The 21,004-nt window shown below is 39.9% G+C and overlaps 1 protein-coding gene across 3 annotated transcripts in view; it reads left to right on the top strand.

Annotated features, from left to right (window-relative positions):
- Nucleotides 1-21,004, top strand: part of il1rapl2 (interleukin 1 receptor accessory protein-like 2) — a 412,851-nt gene that overhangs the window by 375,067 nt on the left and 16,780 nt on the right. For all 3 annotated transcript variants that reach the window (XM_071457949.1, XM_071457947.1, XM_071457948.1), the window contains exons 8-9: nucleotides 2,775-2,907; nucleotides 11,747-11,892. In XM_071457949.1, the coding sequence (XP_071314050.1) occupies nucleotides 2,775-2,907; nucleotides 11,747-11,892 (279 nt within the window). The remainder of the gene's footprint in view (nucleotides 1-2,774; nucleotides 2,908-11,746; nucleotides 11,893-21,004) is intronic.

Here is a 21,004-nt window from a genome sequence, read left to right as displayed (position 1 = left end):
GCTGTTTCTTTATGTGCATGTACTTGTTATGAATGTGTGAGAGGCTGCATTAGTCTGGCAAAGTTACAAAGACTGGAATCAGATCAGTTGTGACTGGTGTCAAGTGACCTCTGTTTACAAACTGACTTGTGATTGGACAGAGTGATGTGGCAGTGTGAAGTGATGACACACCAACTTGAGAAAGCTCCCATCAATCACTTGTACAAAGTCTTTCTTTGACACCGATGACAACAACGCAGCACCGGCCCTTCAGCAGTGTTCTCGTAAACCTCCTGCTGCTTTAGCCACAAATAGAAACAATGACAGGACTTGCTGTATGATTTGTAGATGGGCATATCAGGACTGATTGCTGGAGATCAAACCCCCCGCCCCCCCACAAACACACACACACACACACACTCACACTCACACACAGAGTCACTCACACCCTCATGCCACACAAGTGCAAACAAAGTTGATGATTTTAATCACCATAACATGCTGAGAACACAAACACACCCTCAGGGTGCTAATCAATTACTGTGGCACACACATACACACACCTATACACACATACAAAGACACGCACACAATCAAGCTAAACTAATTTCAGTCTAATCCATTTTTTTACGGGTTTCTGCAGTGTGTGTGAGTGTGTGTGCGTGTTAGTGTTTGAGTGTGTGTACTACAGGATGCTGGCTGCCTCAGCACAAAGGAAGACACTTCACACCACAAGAACCCATCGACACACACGTGAGACATGTTGTACAAGGCTTTGCGAACCACTTTGCCTCTCACCTTGTTAGAATTTACAATTTTGAGAGAGACAGACGTCAGAGCCTTCTGTCTTCCCCTTTTCCTGTCAGTCAGAATAAAATGATGCAAACATAAAGCAATCATCTGACATTTCCATGTGAAACAGCTCCACTTTGCCATGACCAACTGACAAAACCCAGTGTTTACTCAACCTAACCAGTTTGAGAAACGTTTTACCTTTACTGCTTCAAACCTTTGGAAGCTCTTTTTGAAAATGGTCATTTCAGGGATTTACCTCACACAGGGACAAAACTGTCACCGAGCCTCCTGCATCTCCTTCTTACTCTGCATAAAGCTGCAGCTCATGCCTAAATATGTGAAGTGTAAGCATTCAGCTCAAGTGCTACTTTGACAACACACACTTAGATGTATACACAACCTTAGCATTCAGTGGTGGTTCTTGACTGTGCGGATAGAGCTATCATTATGATAATACTGAGGTCTATCATAATTATCTGCTAATTGACTGCCTGATGAGGTAGTGCTCATTAAAATGCTCATTAATACTCCATCATCACCAATGATAGCTGTAATCACAGAGTGGTGGTTTCAAGGTCTTAACAGGAGGGTGTGTGAGAGCATGTGTGGATGCAGTCCACACATGCTGTATATGTGTGTGTGTGTGTGTGTGTTGCCTGTAATAGTTGCTCATAATAGTTGAGCCTTTCCTCCAGCAGCACTGTATCATCACAGAACCTGCTGCATTCAGCCCTTTCAACACATGAAGTACACACATATAAAATAGCCCATTTTCAGCTATATAGTTCATTCACCTGAGCGTCCCTAAGAATTACATCCAAGAACGATGCCGCACCTTACCTACTCCGTACAGTGCCAACACTGTGATAATGCGGGAGCCAGCATGCCCTATTGAAGCATGGCAGAAAGTGTGCTTCTAGTCTTAAAGATAATTTGGCCTCCTTTCCAGCTCCCTGGCATAGGTAGGCTTTACCCAGGAGGCTGAGAGGCTATGATGGATGAGACCCTATGATACTGATGATACACCGAGGATGGGAATGCCTCGGGATGTCCAGGAGGAGCTGGAAAATGTTGCTGGGGAGAGGGACGTCTGGATTACTTTGCCTGACGGTGACCTGACCCAGGATAACAGCAGAGGATGGATGGACTAAAGATTTAGCATTGACTCACGTTTACTGCAACTATACGACTAAAATGTTTAGCATGATGTATTTCTGGCCACACAACAGTCAGCGATGTTGCAATAAATAAATTCAACAGCTGATGGAAAAATAACAAATGACATCACTAACTGAGATGTGTGCAGCAGTTCAACATCTCGAGAATGTATGTCACATCAAAACATTTTCCAGTTTTACCATTTAACCATGCATATGGTTTTGGTTTTATTTGCAGAATTTTGTGCTAAACTTTCTGCTGTGTTCACCAATGCAATGAATGAAGAATACAATTCGATTTCTGTTGGTATTGAAAGTCATTATTTCATATGAAATGCAAAAAGTAGTGAAACCTGTTCTCTCCTGCTGAATGCAGTGAGCTGGCAGCAAAAGTCTGAGCAATGGAGACCTGGGAATCTGGGCTAATGAGCTGTTTGGCTAGAGATCATTCATGACCCCACTGCCTCCAGGAGCACTGTCTGTTCAGCCTTTAATAAGTTTTCCCAATTCAAGAGGCTCCAATCAGGCACCCTGAGGCACACCTATAGCACCTGTCTTACATTGGTTCCCGAGGGTGGCAGCAGGCTGCCCACTGTACCTGAAGGCATCAGTGCAGAAATAATAAATTAACTGTCATATTTACTATAACACGCCAGCTTTCTTCATTAACTACCACTTGTTTTCTTAAAGTGGAACACTGCAGGTTTTATTGCATCCGTAGTGTTGTTTTTACTGTATGTTTCCTGCCTAGCCTGAGCCACAGTGCATGTTGCAGCTACAGAGGAGAGGATTTTGTGGTCTTTCATAGTGTGTATTGAAACAGTGTTGTGTTGTGTGTTGCAGGTATGCCTCTTAGTCTGGATTGCAAGGCCTTCTTTGGCTACAGTGGAGAAAACCGAAGGCCCATCATCTACTGGATGAAAGGGGAGAAGTTTGTTGAAGAACTTGCGGGACACATTAAAGAAAGTGAAGTCAGGTAAACACACCAGCATCCACAGTAAATACTGATTCACTCACAAGTACTGTACCCCTAATCATCCATGAAAATGCGACATACATCTGATTTTACATGTCGATTTTTCACCACTTCTGTGAAACACTGCTAGAGAGTCTCAATCACACCCTCTCAAGTTTGCAGGTTTCTGTTGTTAATTAATTTCTGAAAAGACTCGACTCCAGCTGCACTCCTCACACTGTCACACTGGCTCTCGTATGATTTATGACTCATTGAGGCCTCTCTGACAGATTCGCTCTCAACTTTCCTTAAAAATTATAAACACTAATAATAAAGTTAAATTGAATTCATTTTCTCCCCTACTGGGACCAATTACACTGGTCTCTATTGGGAAAACCCTGATTGTCTGCGGGGCATCAAGTATCATCAGAGCAACTGGCCGGATCACCATGGATACCATCTGAACACTCACTCACTTTTCATGCACACACACACACACACACACACACACACCCCACCACCTTAAAACAGTTTGTTAAATATTTTTATTTAACTCAATCCACCTCCAAAATGTATACAGGCTGTACTGTGTGTGAGTACAGCAGTACTCAGTCTGCCAAGCTGCTTTTTTTGGCAGAAAAACTTTATATATTTAAATAATCACAGGACATCAAATGATACATCACAGGAACCACTTTCCTGGTAGCCTGTGATAACTTTGCCTCTGTAAGGCTTTGCAAGTGCTCTGGGGGGTAGAGATGGGGTGAGGTTTACAGGATTTATTGGATTAGAGCACATAAATCTAGGGTAACTTAAAAACTCCACTTGTTAATACCAGTGTGCCAGAGTCACTGAATGAAATATGTCATTTATGCACTGACATAGCCATTCCAGTTGCAAAATCCGCAAGCAGCCACTCGGTTCTGTGAATGTACATCATGGACTGTACATGGTAGAATTAAACATTACAGGAAAACCATGCTTTCTTGCAGCCTGGGCTTTCCCCATCAGTTCTTTTGGTCATGCTAACACTGTAATTCACCAGTGTAATTGCTGAGATTTTAAATGACATCACTAATGATAGGTCCAATAGAGCAACAAAGATGAGTGGTCAGATGATCAAACAGGTTGTAACTCTAAGTCTACAGTTTTGCCAGATTAGTTACCACTTAACTAAATGTGAGCGCACCCATAGTGTTACAACTGACACCCCCTCATTACAAAGGAAAACCAGAAGTGTACACTATAAACTACATCACTATAACTATAGCAAGCACAGTAAACAAAACAAACCGGCATTTTTGGTTTTAAGTTTACTGTTTTACTGCTGTACCTTCATTTTCTCCCCCAAACAAATCTGACCAACCTGTAGAATTGTTTTCTACGGAAGCTGAGTAAGGCCGTACTCGCAAATATTTTCTTTAATGTATTTTTAAGGATATTTTTAACAAAGCTCGTTATCATTTATATTATTAGGAGAAAACAATTTTTTGTTATCCAGAGATAATGAGATATTATCTGGAGAAAATTATTTTTTGTTGACCCAAGATAACAAGATATTATCAGGAGAAAATATTTGTTTTGTTTTCTTTAGATAACAGGATAATTATTCTGTTTTAAAATGTTATCCACCAGGATAACATCTCAAGAAAACCAAAAAAATCATTTTCTCCTGATATTATCTCATTATCTCAAGATAACGAGCTTTGTTATCTTGAGAAATGGGATTAAAAAAAATATTTGCAAGTATGGCCTTTCTGGGCTTCTGTAGTTTAGATAGCAATGCTATCCAAGTTTTAATGAAGTAGCAGCACAGAGCCTACCTCCCTAAAAATCTTCCTGTGTTTGGATATTTTCTCAGCACCTGGATGTGAGCACACAAGTACCTAGTTTGAGGGAACAAATTAAGCAACTTCAGTGTATGAGATTCATATTTAAATGAATGAGTAAACAGAAAATCCCCTTCCTATCATCTCCTGGGATATGTAAATGTACTTTGTCAAAACAAAATATTCTTAATGATTAAATCACAGTGTACCAGTGAATAGAACGTTCAACCAATAATTACCATAAAGAAACACCACCACAACCATTTTGAACATCCTCTCCTCACCTATGAACTAAAACCTGCAGCTGCTTGTCTTTTAAAGTCACAGTGTGAGTTCATGGTATGGCAGCAAATCCCTGTTTAGTTTTTCATGAATGCAGTACTCGTACACTGACAGCAGTAGTTTGGAAAGAATCTTGGGTGGGTTGATGCACCATCTACACTCACCACACTGTCACTGTCACCTTTTCTCTTTTCATGGTATTGTTCAACCTGCTCACTTTACTCCTCTACAGTCACTGCTGATACATAACCCTAACAGCCTATTAAAACATATATTATTATAACATAGAAAAGACATAATTGCAGTACCTATTTTTTTTTATGATTTTAACCACCAACACTAACTCTCGCATCCTGATCTGGAGGTGGTCAAAGCTCTTAGATAACATTTTTAAAATAAACTCTATGCCAAATGTTCTCTCCTGCCTAAAGAGCTGTCACATTTTATGTCATCAGCTCAGCCCACCAATAATAATGTGAATATTTATTCCGCCCTAAAGAGAAATCCTTTTACGTCCCTATTATCTTGCTCCCTCCACAGAGGGCAGAGGTCAGGGTCATCTTCACAGCAGCAGCCCTGCAGCTGGCAGCAGTTACTTCAGGGATACTTCAGCAGGAGGGCTAAGGGATGGTCACTGTCATTGTTAAGCCACTTATTGGCCCCTGAAAATGTTCACTCCCAGGAAATCAGTGGTGTAGATAAAGAGAGCAGGAGTGTGCATGAGTGTCAGTGTTTAAACTTGAAACTAATCATGCCCTGTAGTATTAAATTAACCTTTGCCTGATGAGTTCTCAATCTTTCAGTGCAGTCCTCTGGCCAACTCTGATCCAATCACATCGTTATTCCAAATCCAACAATCACACTACAGCAGACAGACTCCTGCTGTGATGCACATTAATCTGTCCATGTTTAGCTCCCTCCACCCATCCTGCTGAAGCACTGGCCTGGGGACTGTGGATGTCCGTGTCTGTTTCCACAGTATCCAATACCACCTTGTGGCTCAGTGATAACATGAATACCTGCAATTACCGAGGCTTGTTCCCCTGCAGTGTGTGAGAGAACTGCTGACACTCTCACCTCATTATTATTACACCACCCAGGGAGAGGGACCACCTGTGATACAGACAGAAGACCTACGTCTTATATGTATTCAAGTGTTTTCAGTCAAAATATGTCCAAACGCACCATCAACATAATGAATGTAAGCACTATCATTGGTTTTACTGCAGTTGCTGGCACAGCTTCACTGCTGTCCATGTACTTCACATTTCTGCAACTCAGCTATGATAGTTCATGGCTCGTTCATGTGCAATGAATTCATGATTACAATATTTCCACTTGGGCCAATGCTTGCTTCATATTTTCACTTGAAGGCTGCTCTGGCCCATATGTCTAGTGATGTGGAGAGGCTTCTTTACCTGCTTAAAATTCACATCAGCTGTCCAATCCAACTGCTGCCTCGCTGTTTTAATGTTTTTTTATCCAGAGTTCGTGTCTGTATCAGTGAAGGTTATTAGTTATTAATGTGTCTTCTTTTTCTTTTATCTTAAAGTGCAATTAGTCTTGCATGGGGCGTTTTAGTCACCTAAATGTTGTTTCAGAGGTGGTTTCACTCTGACAAGAATAAAATAGGGAGAAACAATTCTTTTCTTAAAGAAATACTTAATTATAATAACAATAAAAATAACACATTTTGTTTATACAGAGTTCATGAAGGCGCTTAAAGACACTTAACAGAGGTAAACAATTAGCAAAAAGAAGTTACACACAAAAACAGACCAGCTGTAAAGATACTGTATTAAAAATAGGTCTGGAAAAGGACCAAATACTGTAAAAGAGATGAAAAAAATAACATACTTATAAAAGCATCAGTGACAGAGCTGAGTGTTAGTTGAAAGCAACTTTAAAACAGTGAGTTTTGAGTGATGTTTCAAAGCTGTGGAGGGTGGCAGAACATTTAATGTCCATGGGGAGAAAGTTCCAGAGCCCTTAGGGGCAGCAATGGAGAAGGCTCTGTCATCCCAGGTTCAGTGTTTGGTCCTCTGGGAGATGGAAAGAAGGTTTGAATCAGCTGAGAAGAGGTCTGAGAAGAGGTTTCATGCTGGGGTGTTATGGTGGAGGAGATCAGAGAGGTAGGAGGGAGCCATGTTACAGAGGGCTTTGTAGGTAATGAGGAGGATCTTGAACTGGATACAGTGAGGGAGGAGCCAGCATAGGTTACACAGAATGGAGAGGACGCAATCATGAGTCAGGAGATAGGCAGAGAGAATTTATGGAGAAGAGTATTCGGGCATGCCAATGAGGATGCTGCAGTAATCAAGTCTGGATATGATAAAAGCATGGAGGTGTTTCTGCAGCTGAAGATGATAGACAAGGTTAAAGGCGGGTGATATTTTAATGTGGTGTTCAAATGAAAAAGTGGGGCCAAAGATGACTCCAGGGTTTACATTACGTCTCTATACAACTAAGCTGCTACAGCAAATACTTTTTGTAGGAAGCACAATAGCAATAACAATAATAACAATAATAACGAATGGATTGAATATCTTGTTAATTTACATACTTGGCAGGTCACAACAGTGACTGGGGCGGTAGGGAGGTAGGGCCAGACAGGATAATTGATGAAAGATTTGGGACCAATGATGATCATGTCATATTTGTCAAAGCTCAGTTGTAGAAAATCGGTTTGTGTCTACAATTTAGTGAGACAGTTGGGCAGGGTGGAGTGAGTTAAAGTGCCAATGGATTTAGATATAAAGCTGGACATCATCAGCATAGCAGCAGAAGTGGAGACCAGGCAGGAGATGATTTTACAAAAGGGAAGAATGTAGAGGAGAGGAGCAAGAACAGAACCCTGAGGGACACCTTAAGACAGATGTGTCATACACATCAGCATGCACAGTTATTAATAAATCTGACTTCAATTTTGACTTTTTACAGTAAAGGGCAGTACTATTTATGCTTTGGAAAGTTACAGGTGGTAAAGAAGAACGGTGTGGTCAGTGGTGATGCCAAAATAACTGCTAAGTCTTTAATCACATAAGTATTACATGAGCCTGACATAAGAAGATCTCAGCCAGGTATTAAGTGTCATATAAAAACCATCAAAGCTGAGCAGAAGAAATCATTTAGTGGGATGGAAAGAGCGTGTTTAGAAGCAGACATCAAGTAGCATTAGAGTTACAAATTGGAAAGAGATTGAAGGGGGTGACACGAGAAAGAAAGGAGGGGTGTGTGTGTGTGTGTGTGTGTTTGTGTGTTTGTGTTTGTGTTTGGGGAGTGGGGGATGTGAAAAAAGGAGGAGAAGAAGTGAGAAAAAGTGATGTGTTTTTAATCAAGGACTGTAACAACTCACTGCTTTTGACAGTGACCTCTGATGCTCTGAGTCATTGTGTGTCACTCATCAGAATGATGCACACACTGAAATCCACTAACATGTAGAGACAGAAAGCAAGAAAAAGGGAAAAAACCACACACATACAGAGGTGATCCCAGACATCAGGTGTATTTCTTCAGGAACACTTGACCTTTTTTGCTCTCATAATTCTTCATTTAATGTTTACCATCATAATGTTAATAAGATTTCTGCTCCTCTGTTGCTAAATGGGCCGTGAACATTTATGTTGAGAGGGTTAGGTGATCAGGTCCCACAGGGATCACACACGCTTAAAGTGCGTGTGTTGAAATTCTTTGCATGCAAGCACTTGGAGAAAAGCCTGAAGTGACGGACATAGTTTTTTTCATGGTGAATTACCAACACAACCATGTGAAACTACCTTCCTCTTCTCTGTTAGACATGGTATGTATTGTGCCAACTCCCATTTGGTTCAAACCTGTGTGTTTTAGAATCAGCCCAGTCTAGACAACCTTTTTTTACTGTAAGTCAAAGCCGAGTCAAAGAGGAAGACTAACCAAATTTTGTGGCCTGTCTGGTCTATTTTCTGACACTAGTGCTGATTCTGCATTATTGCTTGTTATTTTCAAAATCCTGCTCTTTGCGGGTTTGGTTTGACTGACCTCTGGAGATTCAAACCAAACTACACTATAACACAGCAAATCTCAGCCAGGCTTAACTCAGCTAATGATACCCAGGACTATTTCTGCCTCTTTTCTGTTGTTTTATTTTTAGTCTTCTGGTGGTCTTCTCCTGTCATTCTTTTTTTAATAAACTGTAAATGTCTAAGGGATTCCACTGTAGCTCCGTCACACAGCTTTACCATTATACCAAGAAAAAGAAAGTTAGAGCAGGCTTTTCATTCCCTTTGACTTTAGCCACTTTATCACTGACTTTTTAATTGACAGGAAAGGGTGTATACAAGCTCACCTATTGCAAAATATATTGCTGACAGTAAATACAAATTTATTATTGCCTTCCAGAACTGTACTGTAATTTTTGCTTTTGTTTAGTCTGATACCTGATTTTTGCTTCATTTCTTCATTTTGTGAAAATCAGACCTCTCTGCACCATGATTACAGCTTAATCCAAAAATGTAATGCAGGTTGCAGACCCAATGCCTTATATATTTGAACAAGGCATTTCACATTGGTGTCGTTGGCCATCTGACTCCAAAAGTCTGTCTGGATTTGTCATAGTTCACATTCCTCAACCATTTTCTCTGGGCTTGTACTAGTCTGAGTCTGAGACAATTGGGTCAGACTTTATGTTACAAGACACTGATTTTAAAATAATTTTCCCCTTTGAAACATGTAACTGGATATTTATTTGTTTCTTTATTTATTCATTTATTTGTTTATTTATTAATTTGGATTCCCATTAGCTTCCACACAGTGGTCACTAGTCTTCCTGTGGAAGATTTGGTTAATAGCACAGAGGTTAGGGTAAATGAAATCGTCATCTGTGACCTTCATTATTGTAATTGACTGTTAAACTGATAAACTCCTCCCTTAAACAGTGATTGACAATCTTAGCTGTTAGCAATGCTGCTCGTCTTTGGATTTTGGTATACAGCATTTACTCAAGATGACTTTGTTAATGAGCTTGTATTCATTCTCAAATCGTAATCTTGTATGGAAGTGAAAAAAATCAGTATAAAAATACCTATAATAAACTATAAATTTCATCAAGGTGTTGGGTGTCCTCTTAACTGATCTGTTTTTGGATCATCTAATGGGGAAAACAGCCAGATCATATTGTTTTCAGGTTGTTCGTCCATCTGTCTCATTGTGAACACAATATTTCAGTAAGACCTTGACAGAACTTCATCAAATTCGTTACAAACATTCATTTGGACTCAATGTTGAACTGATTAGATTTTGGTGGTCAAAGGTCAAAGGTCAAGGTCAGTGTGACATCACAAAAATAATATTTTTTATGACTCTGGATAAACAGGATAGAATCTGAATCTAGTCTGAGTGGCAGAGGTATACAACCCCGAGGTGGTAATTCTAGTTAACTTGGAAACTGTAAACTTTATCCTATGTCTTTTCTGCATTATACTTGTTAACCTGATGTTATGTATGCAACCATCATACAGTAATCATATCCAAGTCAATTAAAAAAAAAAAGGCCAGACACAGAGTTTCATGGAGTTGAAGTGAGTTAGCTTGCTAGCAACATGTTATCTGCCAGTTGTCCTTTCAACCAGCAATACATTGTTCAAGGGCTTGAGATAAGTAACTACCTCAACAGCCCACAGATTAAAAAGTCACCACAAATCACAAGTGGTAAATCTGTTATCATTAAAAACAGGGCTTAACCTGGTAAATTCCCTCAACCAAAAAACCAAACCAAAAAACCAAACCAAAAAAACCACCCATTTCATCACTGACACAGCCGCAGACCTACACTGCAAGAAGCATGACATTCTACTTCACATTCACAGGAACAGAACAGACAAAAAGAGAAACAGACTTAAAACGACATGAAATGTTCATATGAACAGAAATTAAAATATGAAATAATTTGAATTGTTCACATATAAATCAAAATTAATGAATAAATTAATCAATGAAATTAAAATACATGGATATCCTTTAAATGAAATTAGGTTATTGGTCTCCATTTTTACACCTACTTTGAGCTGATTGGTGGAAATTTCCCAAACTGTGATGCTGCTGGAACATCTGTGTCGACTGCTCTGAATCTGCCGCCCCAGCACAGTCAGTCTGATCTCAGGTATCACTGGTTATGGCTGAATCTGGCCTTAAATCTGCCTTAAAGGTGCACATAGTGACCCTGACATCAGTTCAGTCTCCTCTCCCACCTCCTCTTGCTTGCAGGCTTTTAGAGGAGTATGACCTCACCATAAGGAGAGAGGCTTTTTCCAGCTGTCGCCAATGTTTTCTACACATGCCTCCTCGCTCCCTCTGTCCTCCTTTTTCATCTGGTCTCTACTCTGTTCCACAGGGCTCTGCTCCTCATTTCACTGCTCCCCTGCTCTTCCTATTCTCTTCTCCCCTGTTGTCTTCTTCCTCCTTGCAGGGGTTTTAGAGGAGTAATTTGGGAGACATGGAGCTCCTCCTGTCTCTAAGATTTGTACATTTACTTCTCTTCCCTCATTCTTCATCCTCCTCCTCTCTCTTCTCCACTTTTCCCCTTCGTTGATTTTTTAAGCAGGAATCTGGGAGAGGGGAGACCCCGCTTCCCTCTGATGTTACATTTGTGTTCTTTCTGCTCTTCTCACATCCTCCACCTCCTATTCCTTACAGGGTTTTTAAATGAATAAATTTAAGGGCAAAAGACGTTTCTGCTGTCTTTAACTACTTTCCATGTCTCTTTGTTTGTCTAGGATCTTGAGGGAGCATTTAGGGGAGAAGGAAGTGCAGCTGTCCTTAATGTTTGATGCTGTGGAGGAGGCAGACCTGGCCAACTACACCTGTTACGTGGAGAACCATATAGGGAGGCGCAGCGGGAGTGCTATTCTGCAAAAGAAAGGTAGGTTACTCTCTATTTCTCTTCCCCTCCCTCCAAATTTCATTTTTTTCCCCATTAGTTAGAAAGAATCAAAGAAGTGCCACAAATGTATTATCATCTCATTATTGGTACTAGCAGGTAAATCACTCTTTAAGCATATGCTTAAAGTTTTTTATTTTTTTGAATCTGTATCACTCTGCTCATCACAGCATCGTAACCAAAAATGTAACCATGTAGCACTGAAGTGAAACCACAGTTTATGCATTGCAGTGAAAAACAGGAAACGTAATGTGAGCCCTAGAGCGGAGCCCTGTTGCTTTCTGTTGCAGAAGAAGATAAACTTATATTACATCTTTTAAAAAGATGAAAGTCTTTTCAGTATGGTTGTCTGTTATTATTATCAACAATGTGTAACCTTTGTGACACTTTTTGTAGCTATGCTAACCCTGGAATGAAAACATTACCTAACAAACTCAAAAACTGAGATATGAGCTATTTGTCCAACTCTTGCAACTAACAAGTCACTCATCCATAGCAGTGGAGTCTGAGACCATGTTGCAAGTCAAGGTTCAGACTGCCTTGTGACTGGACTGCCTTCTTTCTGAGAGCCATTCAGAAAGATTGATACCATTCTCATGTTTATGCACTAAGCATGTTGCTACAGCCAGGAGGCCATTAGCATAGCTTACCTTAGGACCGCAGACAGACTTAATTTGTAAGACTGAAAACAGGTGGAAACAGCTAATCTGGTTCTGTCCAGTGTTGCCTAACAGCTGCCAACACCTCTAAAACTTGTGAATTCACCGTGTATTTCATTTCTTTAATCTATCCTCAAATAGCTACTTGTCACCAAGAAAAAAAGTCATTTTTACTTTTCTGTATTTAAACACAGTAAAGGGCTTATTTACAAGTTTAGCTATTGCTACATAGCCAACATTAGCATTAACAGCTGTGTATTTACCAAGTTCAGCACCAGACTCCGGTCTCCAGTGGTGAAAAGCAATGCTTTTGTTTTGCTTTCTATCACCTCTTTTCTCCTCCTGAAGTTAGCATGCTAACCAGCTAGCCCGTCTCATCACTGTCCACTACTGAGTCACTGTAGTCTGCCCTGAAGAAGTAGCGCTGCGAGGAGGGTCTATTATAATTTCTTGTTTTGCAAACACAATGATGACTGAAGCTCTTGGCAAGAGCCTTACTTCAACAGCTGTTAATGCTAACATTGGCTATCTTGCAATAGCTAACCTTCTAAACAAACATGATGTAGCATGTTTGTTATTGAACTTCAGAGGTTCTGCTAGATTTTAGTAGTATTTTGAACTAGGCTCAGTGTTGCTGCTTCTACTCTTTATTCTAAGCAAAACTAATCTCCTCTTGGCTCAATAATTAGCAGAAAGATATGACAGCGGTATCAATCATCTTATCTAACTCTCAGCAATAAAACAAACAAGTGTATTTTCCAAACTGTCAAACTATACCATTAAGGGGATTAAACATTTACTAAAGTGATACTCAGTTTAATTCACATAACTATAATTTACTGCCAAACAGACAGGCAGTCATGAACAAGTGGTGAACCTCTGGATTCAAAGCTTCCACAGTGTGCTGTCCCGAAAGCACTGCTTTATTTTTACTCAGACTTGCTAAATATAGAACCATGTCTGCTCTTGTTACCTGGGACATATTCCATCTCTCTTTATGATTCTGCTAACAAGGAACCCCCCCCCCCCCCCAGCTCAAGAATTGATGCTACTTTTTATGGCCCAGTAAATGTTTGTGGATGTGAACAGCTTCCAAGATAATTAAGATGTTATCTGTGTACAGCCATCAATAAATGTGTGAGATGTAGAAGCTTTTCCAAAGCTTAATTTCAAACATAAACCTAAACAGCTGACAAAAGGAAAGCAGTGCCACGACCATTATTTCTGACTTCATCCTCAATAGAATTCAAGTTGGAAGATGTTTGACAGGTGATCTCCAGAAAGTGCAATGAAAAATACCACAGATGGAGGCAATGCATGAGGGCACTGCTCCCATTGTAAAACATTTGCAGCCGTCCTGCAGTATCTTGCTTTCCATCTGATGAGCAGCGAGAACAGGCCTGTTTGAGTCAGAGGCCAAGACCCACAGAAAGGCAGAGAGACCTGGAGACAAAAAGAAACAGGGAATAACAAAACAGCAATAGAGGGGGAGATGAATTGTCTCTGTTACCTGAAAACCCAGTGGAAAAGAGAGACGCATGAATGCCCACTATGTGAAATAAATGTATGTAATGCAGAAAAGCAAGGACAGGGAGAATTGGGGAATGTGGAAAGTGATAAACAGGCAGAGAAATGGTAGGAGACGAAAATGGAGAACGAGGGAGAAATAATAGATGCAGACAGAGAAATAAAGATTGGGAAGGTGAGGGCTGTATGAGAGAATTGGGAGAGATGAAGTAAAGAGAAAATAAGGGAGAGAGGAGGACTAAAAACAGGTCTTTCTCTCTCCCCGTCTGACTCCTGCTGAATGCCTTGGGTGTCAAATCTATCTTACTATACTTAACTAGCCCCCTAGGGACTCACACACACACAGGCATAAGCGCACACACACACACGGGATCACAAAGACACAAACCTCCAGAGGGGGTCAGGATGAGAATAGCTGGGTCGTCATTACTTAACACTGTAATTACCTAGAAGAAAACAGGAAACTGTGTGTGTGTATGTGTGTGTGCGTGTGTGCAGGTTTGTGTGTGTTTGTGTATAACGCTTGTAAAAAGCCACAAGCAGCTCGCCTCTAGTTCACAACATATTCTGTATATGTGTGTAATCAGACCTGACACATATACACAGAAACACATACACCCCCTCCTCATGGGAGGCATCAAGTGTAATGGGATTGTTTAAAAGTGTGGTGCTGTATTCGAGGGTGCACTTCACCAGACACACATGTAAAGATGCAGAGACTTAAACTCACAGTGGAACTTGAAGCAGGTGTCAGCATATGCTGAAGGTATTATTGTCAGCTGAGGCTGTAGCTGCAGAGTATTTCTGTGTGCTGCTGTGTCAACCTCAAATGAGATCGCCCACAAAAAAGTTGGATGATGGAAACAGAGTCTTCTCCATATATGTCTTATGTGTTTGTGTTTATTAGCGTCTCGTAGTGTGCTGCTCTGAACACCAAACTAAAACAGTCATGCCTTCTGTCTCCTTTCTGTCTCATTCTTTCTTTCCTTTCTTTTTCCTACTCTACTCTTTCGCTCTAATTAATTTAACTAATTAATTGATATGTTACTAGTTGTAATAGTTAATATCTCCTGAACAACTTTCTAATGTTACAGTAGGTCAGTGTTGTGTATACCGCCATGTGATACCCAAAATCAATCAAGAGGAGCACGGGTGCCAATGATCGTCTGGGAACACATGGATTTTTTTTGCTGTGTATGTTGTCACCACTTAAGAGTTCTGTCTCTGTTGTAGGTAGGTGGCTGCTGTGCCTGTGTCCACTGAGCTAAAGACAGCACCACAGTGTTAACAGTGGTCTCAACAATTATGCAGTTGTGTATTACAAAGGAAGAAGACCAGGTCATGTGGCTGGACTGTGTGGCATCAGTGTATGAAACTGCGGGTGGAGCTGAAAACTGTTGTGGAACTGCTGTAAACAACTACAGTGGTCTCAGACTTTTGGACCCCCAACATATTGTCTGACAAAATCACCATAAACACAAGTTAAAGACAATGGCTGTGCTGCGATTTCAGTTGTATTTGCTTGTATAACGATCGCTTAGAGAGAACCTTAGAAGCTCATTCACGTCATGTGGTCAGCATAGAGTTGTTCGCAGGGCTGGTGACTATCTTCTTCAGAAAGTAGCTAAGGTCCCTAGATTTGCTCCTTTGAAAAATACTTGGTTAATTTAGCAACGAAGACAGTAAGTTGGTAAGGCTGCCTATGAATGCCCCCCTGATGATGTAATAGAAGAGCAACGACCAGTGGCTGGCTGTAACTTCATCTCTCAGTCAGTCATTCAGTCAGTCATGGACTGAACAAATCTGCAAAGTAACTTGTGATGTCCACCTCTAGTATAGGCTACTTTTTTAAAAGTTCATTAACCAGGCTAACAAGCCCGGAGACTGTTCCGGCACCTCCTGGCCTGAAGCCTTGATGCTAATAGGGTCACATCAAGGTGCCCGAACACAACATGACAGCCTAAACTAAGCACAAGTTATCCTAAGTTAGCACAAGTTATCAAAGCCTGATTTCATGCACCGAGTGTGTGCGATTGAATTAGGGTGTGCTCTCACCCTGCAGTGACCCAAGGTAATAGGTTGATGCATCTATGTTGCACACATGCACACACACACGCACACACACACATACACACACATACCTACAAAACACACACCATACACATCCACTTATTGTAACTGACAGAGCAGAAAGAGCTGCCTTCAGCCACCATGATGAGGGTCTTACTAGAAAGAAAAATGGAGGGAAAGAGGCAGACTGAAAAAGCTGACAGGAGAGAGGAGGGATTGAGAGAAAATGACAAACAGAAGGACAGACGGGCGCTCCAGACAGACATGGACCGAGTTTCTCTGATGTCACTCAAAGGGCTCTAAAGCTTTGAGTTTGGGCTTCCTGCTGGCTGCCATGTTTTTATCTTCATGTGGAAGGAGAAAATCCAGATTTGGGTGAGGACTGATTTAGGATGAGCAATGGAGACACACCCCCAAGTATTATCTGTGAGTGATGATATCTACCTAATGTCTCGATACCTTTGAAAATCATCCACAAGCCTCACTTTAGAAAAAACACCTAATAACTAGATTCTGGAAAATATATTACATGAATATCATGGAAACAACTAATCCTTTATTAGTTACTTGAAGGGGTGGATAAAGTTCAGTTTACTCACATATTCATGGTTATGGAGCAAGTTCAAAGAAGTAACCCTGATGATACCATTCAGGTTGTTTCAGTTTGGGTTTAATCTTCAAACATTTGGATGTGGCAATGACACTGAGTTGTTTTATATTTCAGAACTTCACCCATGAACTAAAAGTCTGGATATCTCAGCTTTTCCATTGATTAAGACCGTTCTTTTTCAAATACGTGTCTTGTGAGTCATCCAACAACTTATTTGATTTTCAGACCCATTTCAAATCTTATAAACATGAGTTTGTCCGACTTGAAGTCTTCTGACTTGAAATGATGAGTTGAATGAATGAACTGCTCAGAGTGAACTAAACTTATTAAAGTTTCAAAAGAAACAGGATTGGCATATCAGCATACTTCCCAGGATGCTTTGTTTGAGGATTAAAACTATCAAGCGATGCTTCTCTATGGTTGTTTGAAGCAAAAAATCAGGGGTGAAAGTTGCAATGCATTTAAAATACGTCAGGGTTGTTTCCACTGATAGTAATGAAAGCTGATATAATTAGAGATATTAGAGATACATTAGAGATAGAGAAGAAGAGATATTGAATTTCAGCAGTAGCAGCTTCTAATGGCCATTAGAGGAACTGCATCTTTAGTTGCTCCAGCATCCCATGGTGAATGATGAAGATGGTGAGGATGAGACAGATGGTTTCTTAGGAAACAATCTTTAAAACAATTTTTACTTAATAAAAATGCATGTTATTCTTGACAGATTGCTTCGGCAACACATGATAAACACATTTCTAACAAAGCCATAAGAATGAGACCAAAAACTTAAAGACAGAGACAAAGTAAGGGCTTTGGAATTCAACGAGATGGTGTCAGTGTCAAATTATGTTGGTTGTGTAGAGAGCGAAAGAGCAAGACAGAGAGAAAAGTTATGGAAAACTCTCATAGAAATGTCTTTTATCAAATTCCTCCCCATGCATGCAGAGTCCACCACCATCACCATTACCGTTGACTACTCTTTTCATGTGTAATAAGTAAAAAGCATATTTAATATTCAACTTCAAGTTCTGCTCCCATTTTACTGTGCGCAGATATCAGGAGATGGCAGCAAGTGACTCATTACTAATGGAAAATATCTGAGAAAGATGGATGAAGGGGGTGGTGGAGATAGAATGAACGGGGGAGAACAGAGAGATGAAGAGAAGAGCACAGGGGGAGGAGAAAGGGATGGATGGAGGCAAGAAGATGGAGAGAGAAGCGGAGGTTTCCAAATGTGCCTCATTACTAATGGATGCAATCCCAGTTCATTTCACTGTAGAGCAAATATTTGGCAATTAGTTAAATTTCAGTATTTTTCTTCCCCCTCGGACCGGCTCGATCTCTCCCTCCCTGCCTCTCTCCCACTTTATCCCCTGCTCTGTCACTGTCCCTCCTCGTTCCAACATATACAGTAGCGTATCTGTGTATAGGTTAAAGTGATGTAGCTGCTGAGTAGAGTTAGAGAGACGTCTACTGGTGAATTGTGGTAATTTCACTTAGGTCATAACAGCATACAGTGGTGGTAAATAAAAGAGACACATACATTGTGGGAGATTATTTTCAAGAGAAACACCACCAATATTAACACAGTTCAACTATATCTTAAAGAAGGCTGTACATTTCAAGTTTTGTCCTTAAATTGTGTCACAGTTTGATCCTCCAACCAGAAAACTCTCAAGTTTTAAAGACCTCCTCTCTCATGGCTAATAGCATGCATGAGATGCTGAGTTTAATGTCACTCTGAAAAGTGCAACATTTTTATAATGTGATGATGTTGTACAGGACAAATTAGAATCTGTTGTGGTTTATTTTGTTTATTTGCATAAATAACATAAATAAAACATAAATAAAAAACATGATGCATTATAGAAGTAAAAAGAGTAAAAAAAAATTAACAGATCTCATCAAAAAAGGGAAAAAACTATACAATTTACAATTTACATTTATTAATGAAGGAGAAAAATCACATTAGCTCAAGATACAGAATAAAACAGAAAAATTAGAATCACAAATTAGAGTAATCAATAATTAGATGTGCCATCAGTGGAATAAACACAAGATCAATTAATAACAAGTACAGCACATTCTATACAACTGCTCGTTTGCCTCATCTAATAAACTCTGACACTAAATTAAATGACGAGGATTGTGTTGCAATAATTATTCACATATTAATTATTCACACACAGCTAGTACTGCACTTATGTGTAGTTTTGAGGCAGTACTTCACTGATTACTTCACTACATTTCAGAGGGAAATCTTGTACTTTTTACCCCAGTACACTTATGTAACATCTGTACTGTAGTTGCTCTTTTAAAGATTAAGATTTTCAAACCACAACATGATCAATTTATAAAATATGTTGCATTGCTGTAGATTAAATTACAGTTTATGAAGCAGTTCAGACAAGCTCTACCTTGACCAGTGACAAAATAAAATAAAAAAAACTGCTTACATTTCAATGCTTGAGTAACAACAAGTAAACTATAAACGGTACAATAATGTAATCCTGACACAGGCTGTTCTGATGCATAAAGAGCACTTGAACTTTTGATACTTTAACTACACATTGCTTAAAGCACTGGAATATTTTTTATAAAGTGGTATTGTTACTTCTGCTTGGATCTCAGTACTTGTCCCACCACTGCCTGTTTCATACAGCACAAACCTTTTAATATTGCACTGACTATAATTTGTACAATCCTGTGGTAATAAACTCAAGGTCATGATTGAGAGCCGTTAAGTTGACATATCTCTGATTGACACATCCTGGTGAATAACAGAGTAACAGTTAGAAGAACAGTAACACATAAAAGGGAACAGACTGAAAGTTGCTATTACACAACAAAGAAAAAAAAACAAATGAACTGGTTAAACTGTACTTATCAAACAAGGTTCTTCAAGTCTGAATCCATTTAAATTAAATTCTGATCACTGTAATTTATTCAGAGACATGACATTCATGACATTCATGACATTTTGTATCACAACTTTTGTATCTTTTTGTGACTAACCTTTGATAGACTTCCTAACTGCAAATCTTTAAACTGTATATATGTCAAGCTCTGATGCTCTTGACTGAAGTTAACACATTGTTGTTATTGACTTGAAAAAAGTAGTCAGGAGCTTATAAAAGCCAAGCAAAAACAGATGATAGTAGGAGACGTTATTCTCCTGCCCCCTGGATAATTACTAACACTTTAGACCAACAGGTGGCTCTGTGCTGCCAGGTGGCAACACAAAGCTGGTGACTGCTGCTTGATGATGGCACACCGACACTGTAAGGTTAAGGTCATTTATTAAAACTTTAATAATCTCAGGGGATGTTGTTCTGTTAAAAGCACTTTCACTTATTTTGCTTTAATGGTAATACAATATAATGTATATTGAATAGAAATTAAATTAGAATAATATTCCTCATCAAACTGCATCGCTACAACAAGCCTATAGTTAAAGCTACTGTTCATAATTTACTGGTTTTAAAACGACATGGTGTGATAGTCTTGAATTTAGTGCATCTTCCACCCACCCTGACCACTTCCTGGGGACTCAGCGGTTGTTAACACATTCGTGGGAAAAAAAAAACTAAAAAGTGTGTGTAAGTGTGTAATAAAACCGTCACAAGCCGTCAGAAAACTAAACCTGGCCCTGACCTGGTTTCTAACTCATGATAGTTCAGTGTGTTTGTGATAATGAACATGCACAAAAGAGCAGATGTGCTTGTGTCGAAACAGTGAAGCTTTGGTGCATCATGTGGGTGGCAGTGTGGTCGCATGTATGCTCTTTACCCTGCAGTCTGTGAGTGTGCACGCATATCTGTGTGTGTGTGTGTGTGTGTGAGTGTGAGAGAGAGATGGTAATAGATCATATTTCCCATGTTGTCATTCACCAGCCATGTTCCATTAATCTCCCATACACTCATATTGCCTATGATAGCACTATCATTCATTCACACACACACACACGGTTTGAGATCATGTATGTGTGTGTGTGTGTGTGTGTGTGTGTGTGTGTGTGTGTGCATGCGTGCGCGTACGTGTGTGTCTAACATGCTGACGTGAGCTCATCTGTCTCTCTCACTCAATTGTATAAGTTGGCAAAACACTTTCTGGGTTTTGCCGACTTCTACTCTGCACTTCTGTCCCGCACTGCTTCTGTCAATCAGAGGCTTCTTATAACGAAACACAAACTGTGTTTATATTCAGTGTTAGTCACCAAAATGCATTT

This window comes from Trachinotus anak, unplaced genomic scaffold (genome assembly GCF_046630095.1).
Source record: "Trachinotus anak isolate AG129_WGS33_773 ecotype Australia unplaced genomic scaffold, CSIRO_AGI_Tana_v1 ptg000021l, whole genome shotgun sequence".
Taxonomy (NCBI): Eukaryota; Metazoa; Chordata; class Actinopteri; order Carangiformes; family Carangidae; genus Trachinotus; species Trachinotus anak.
The sequence above is the reverse complement of the archived record's forward strand: the minus strand, read 5'-3'. Positions and strand labels throughout refer to the sequence as shown.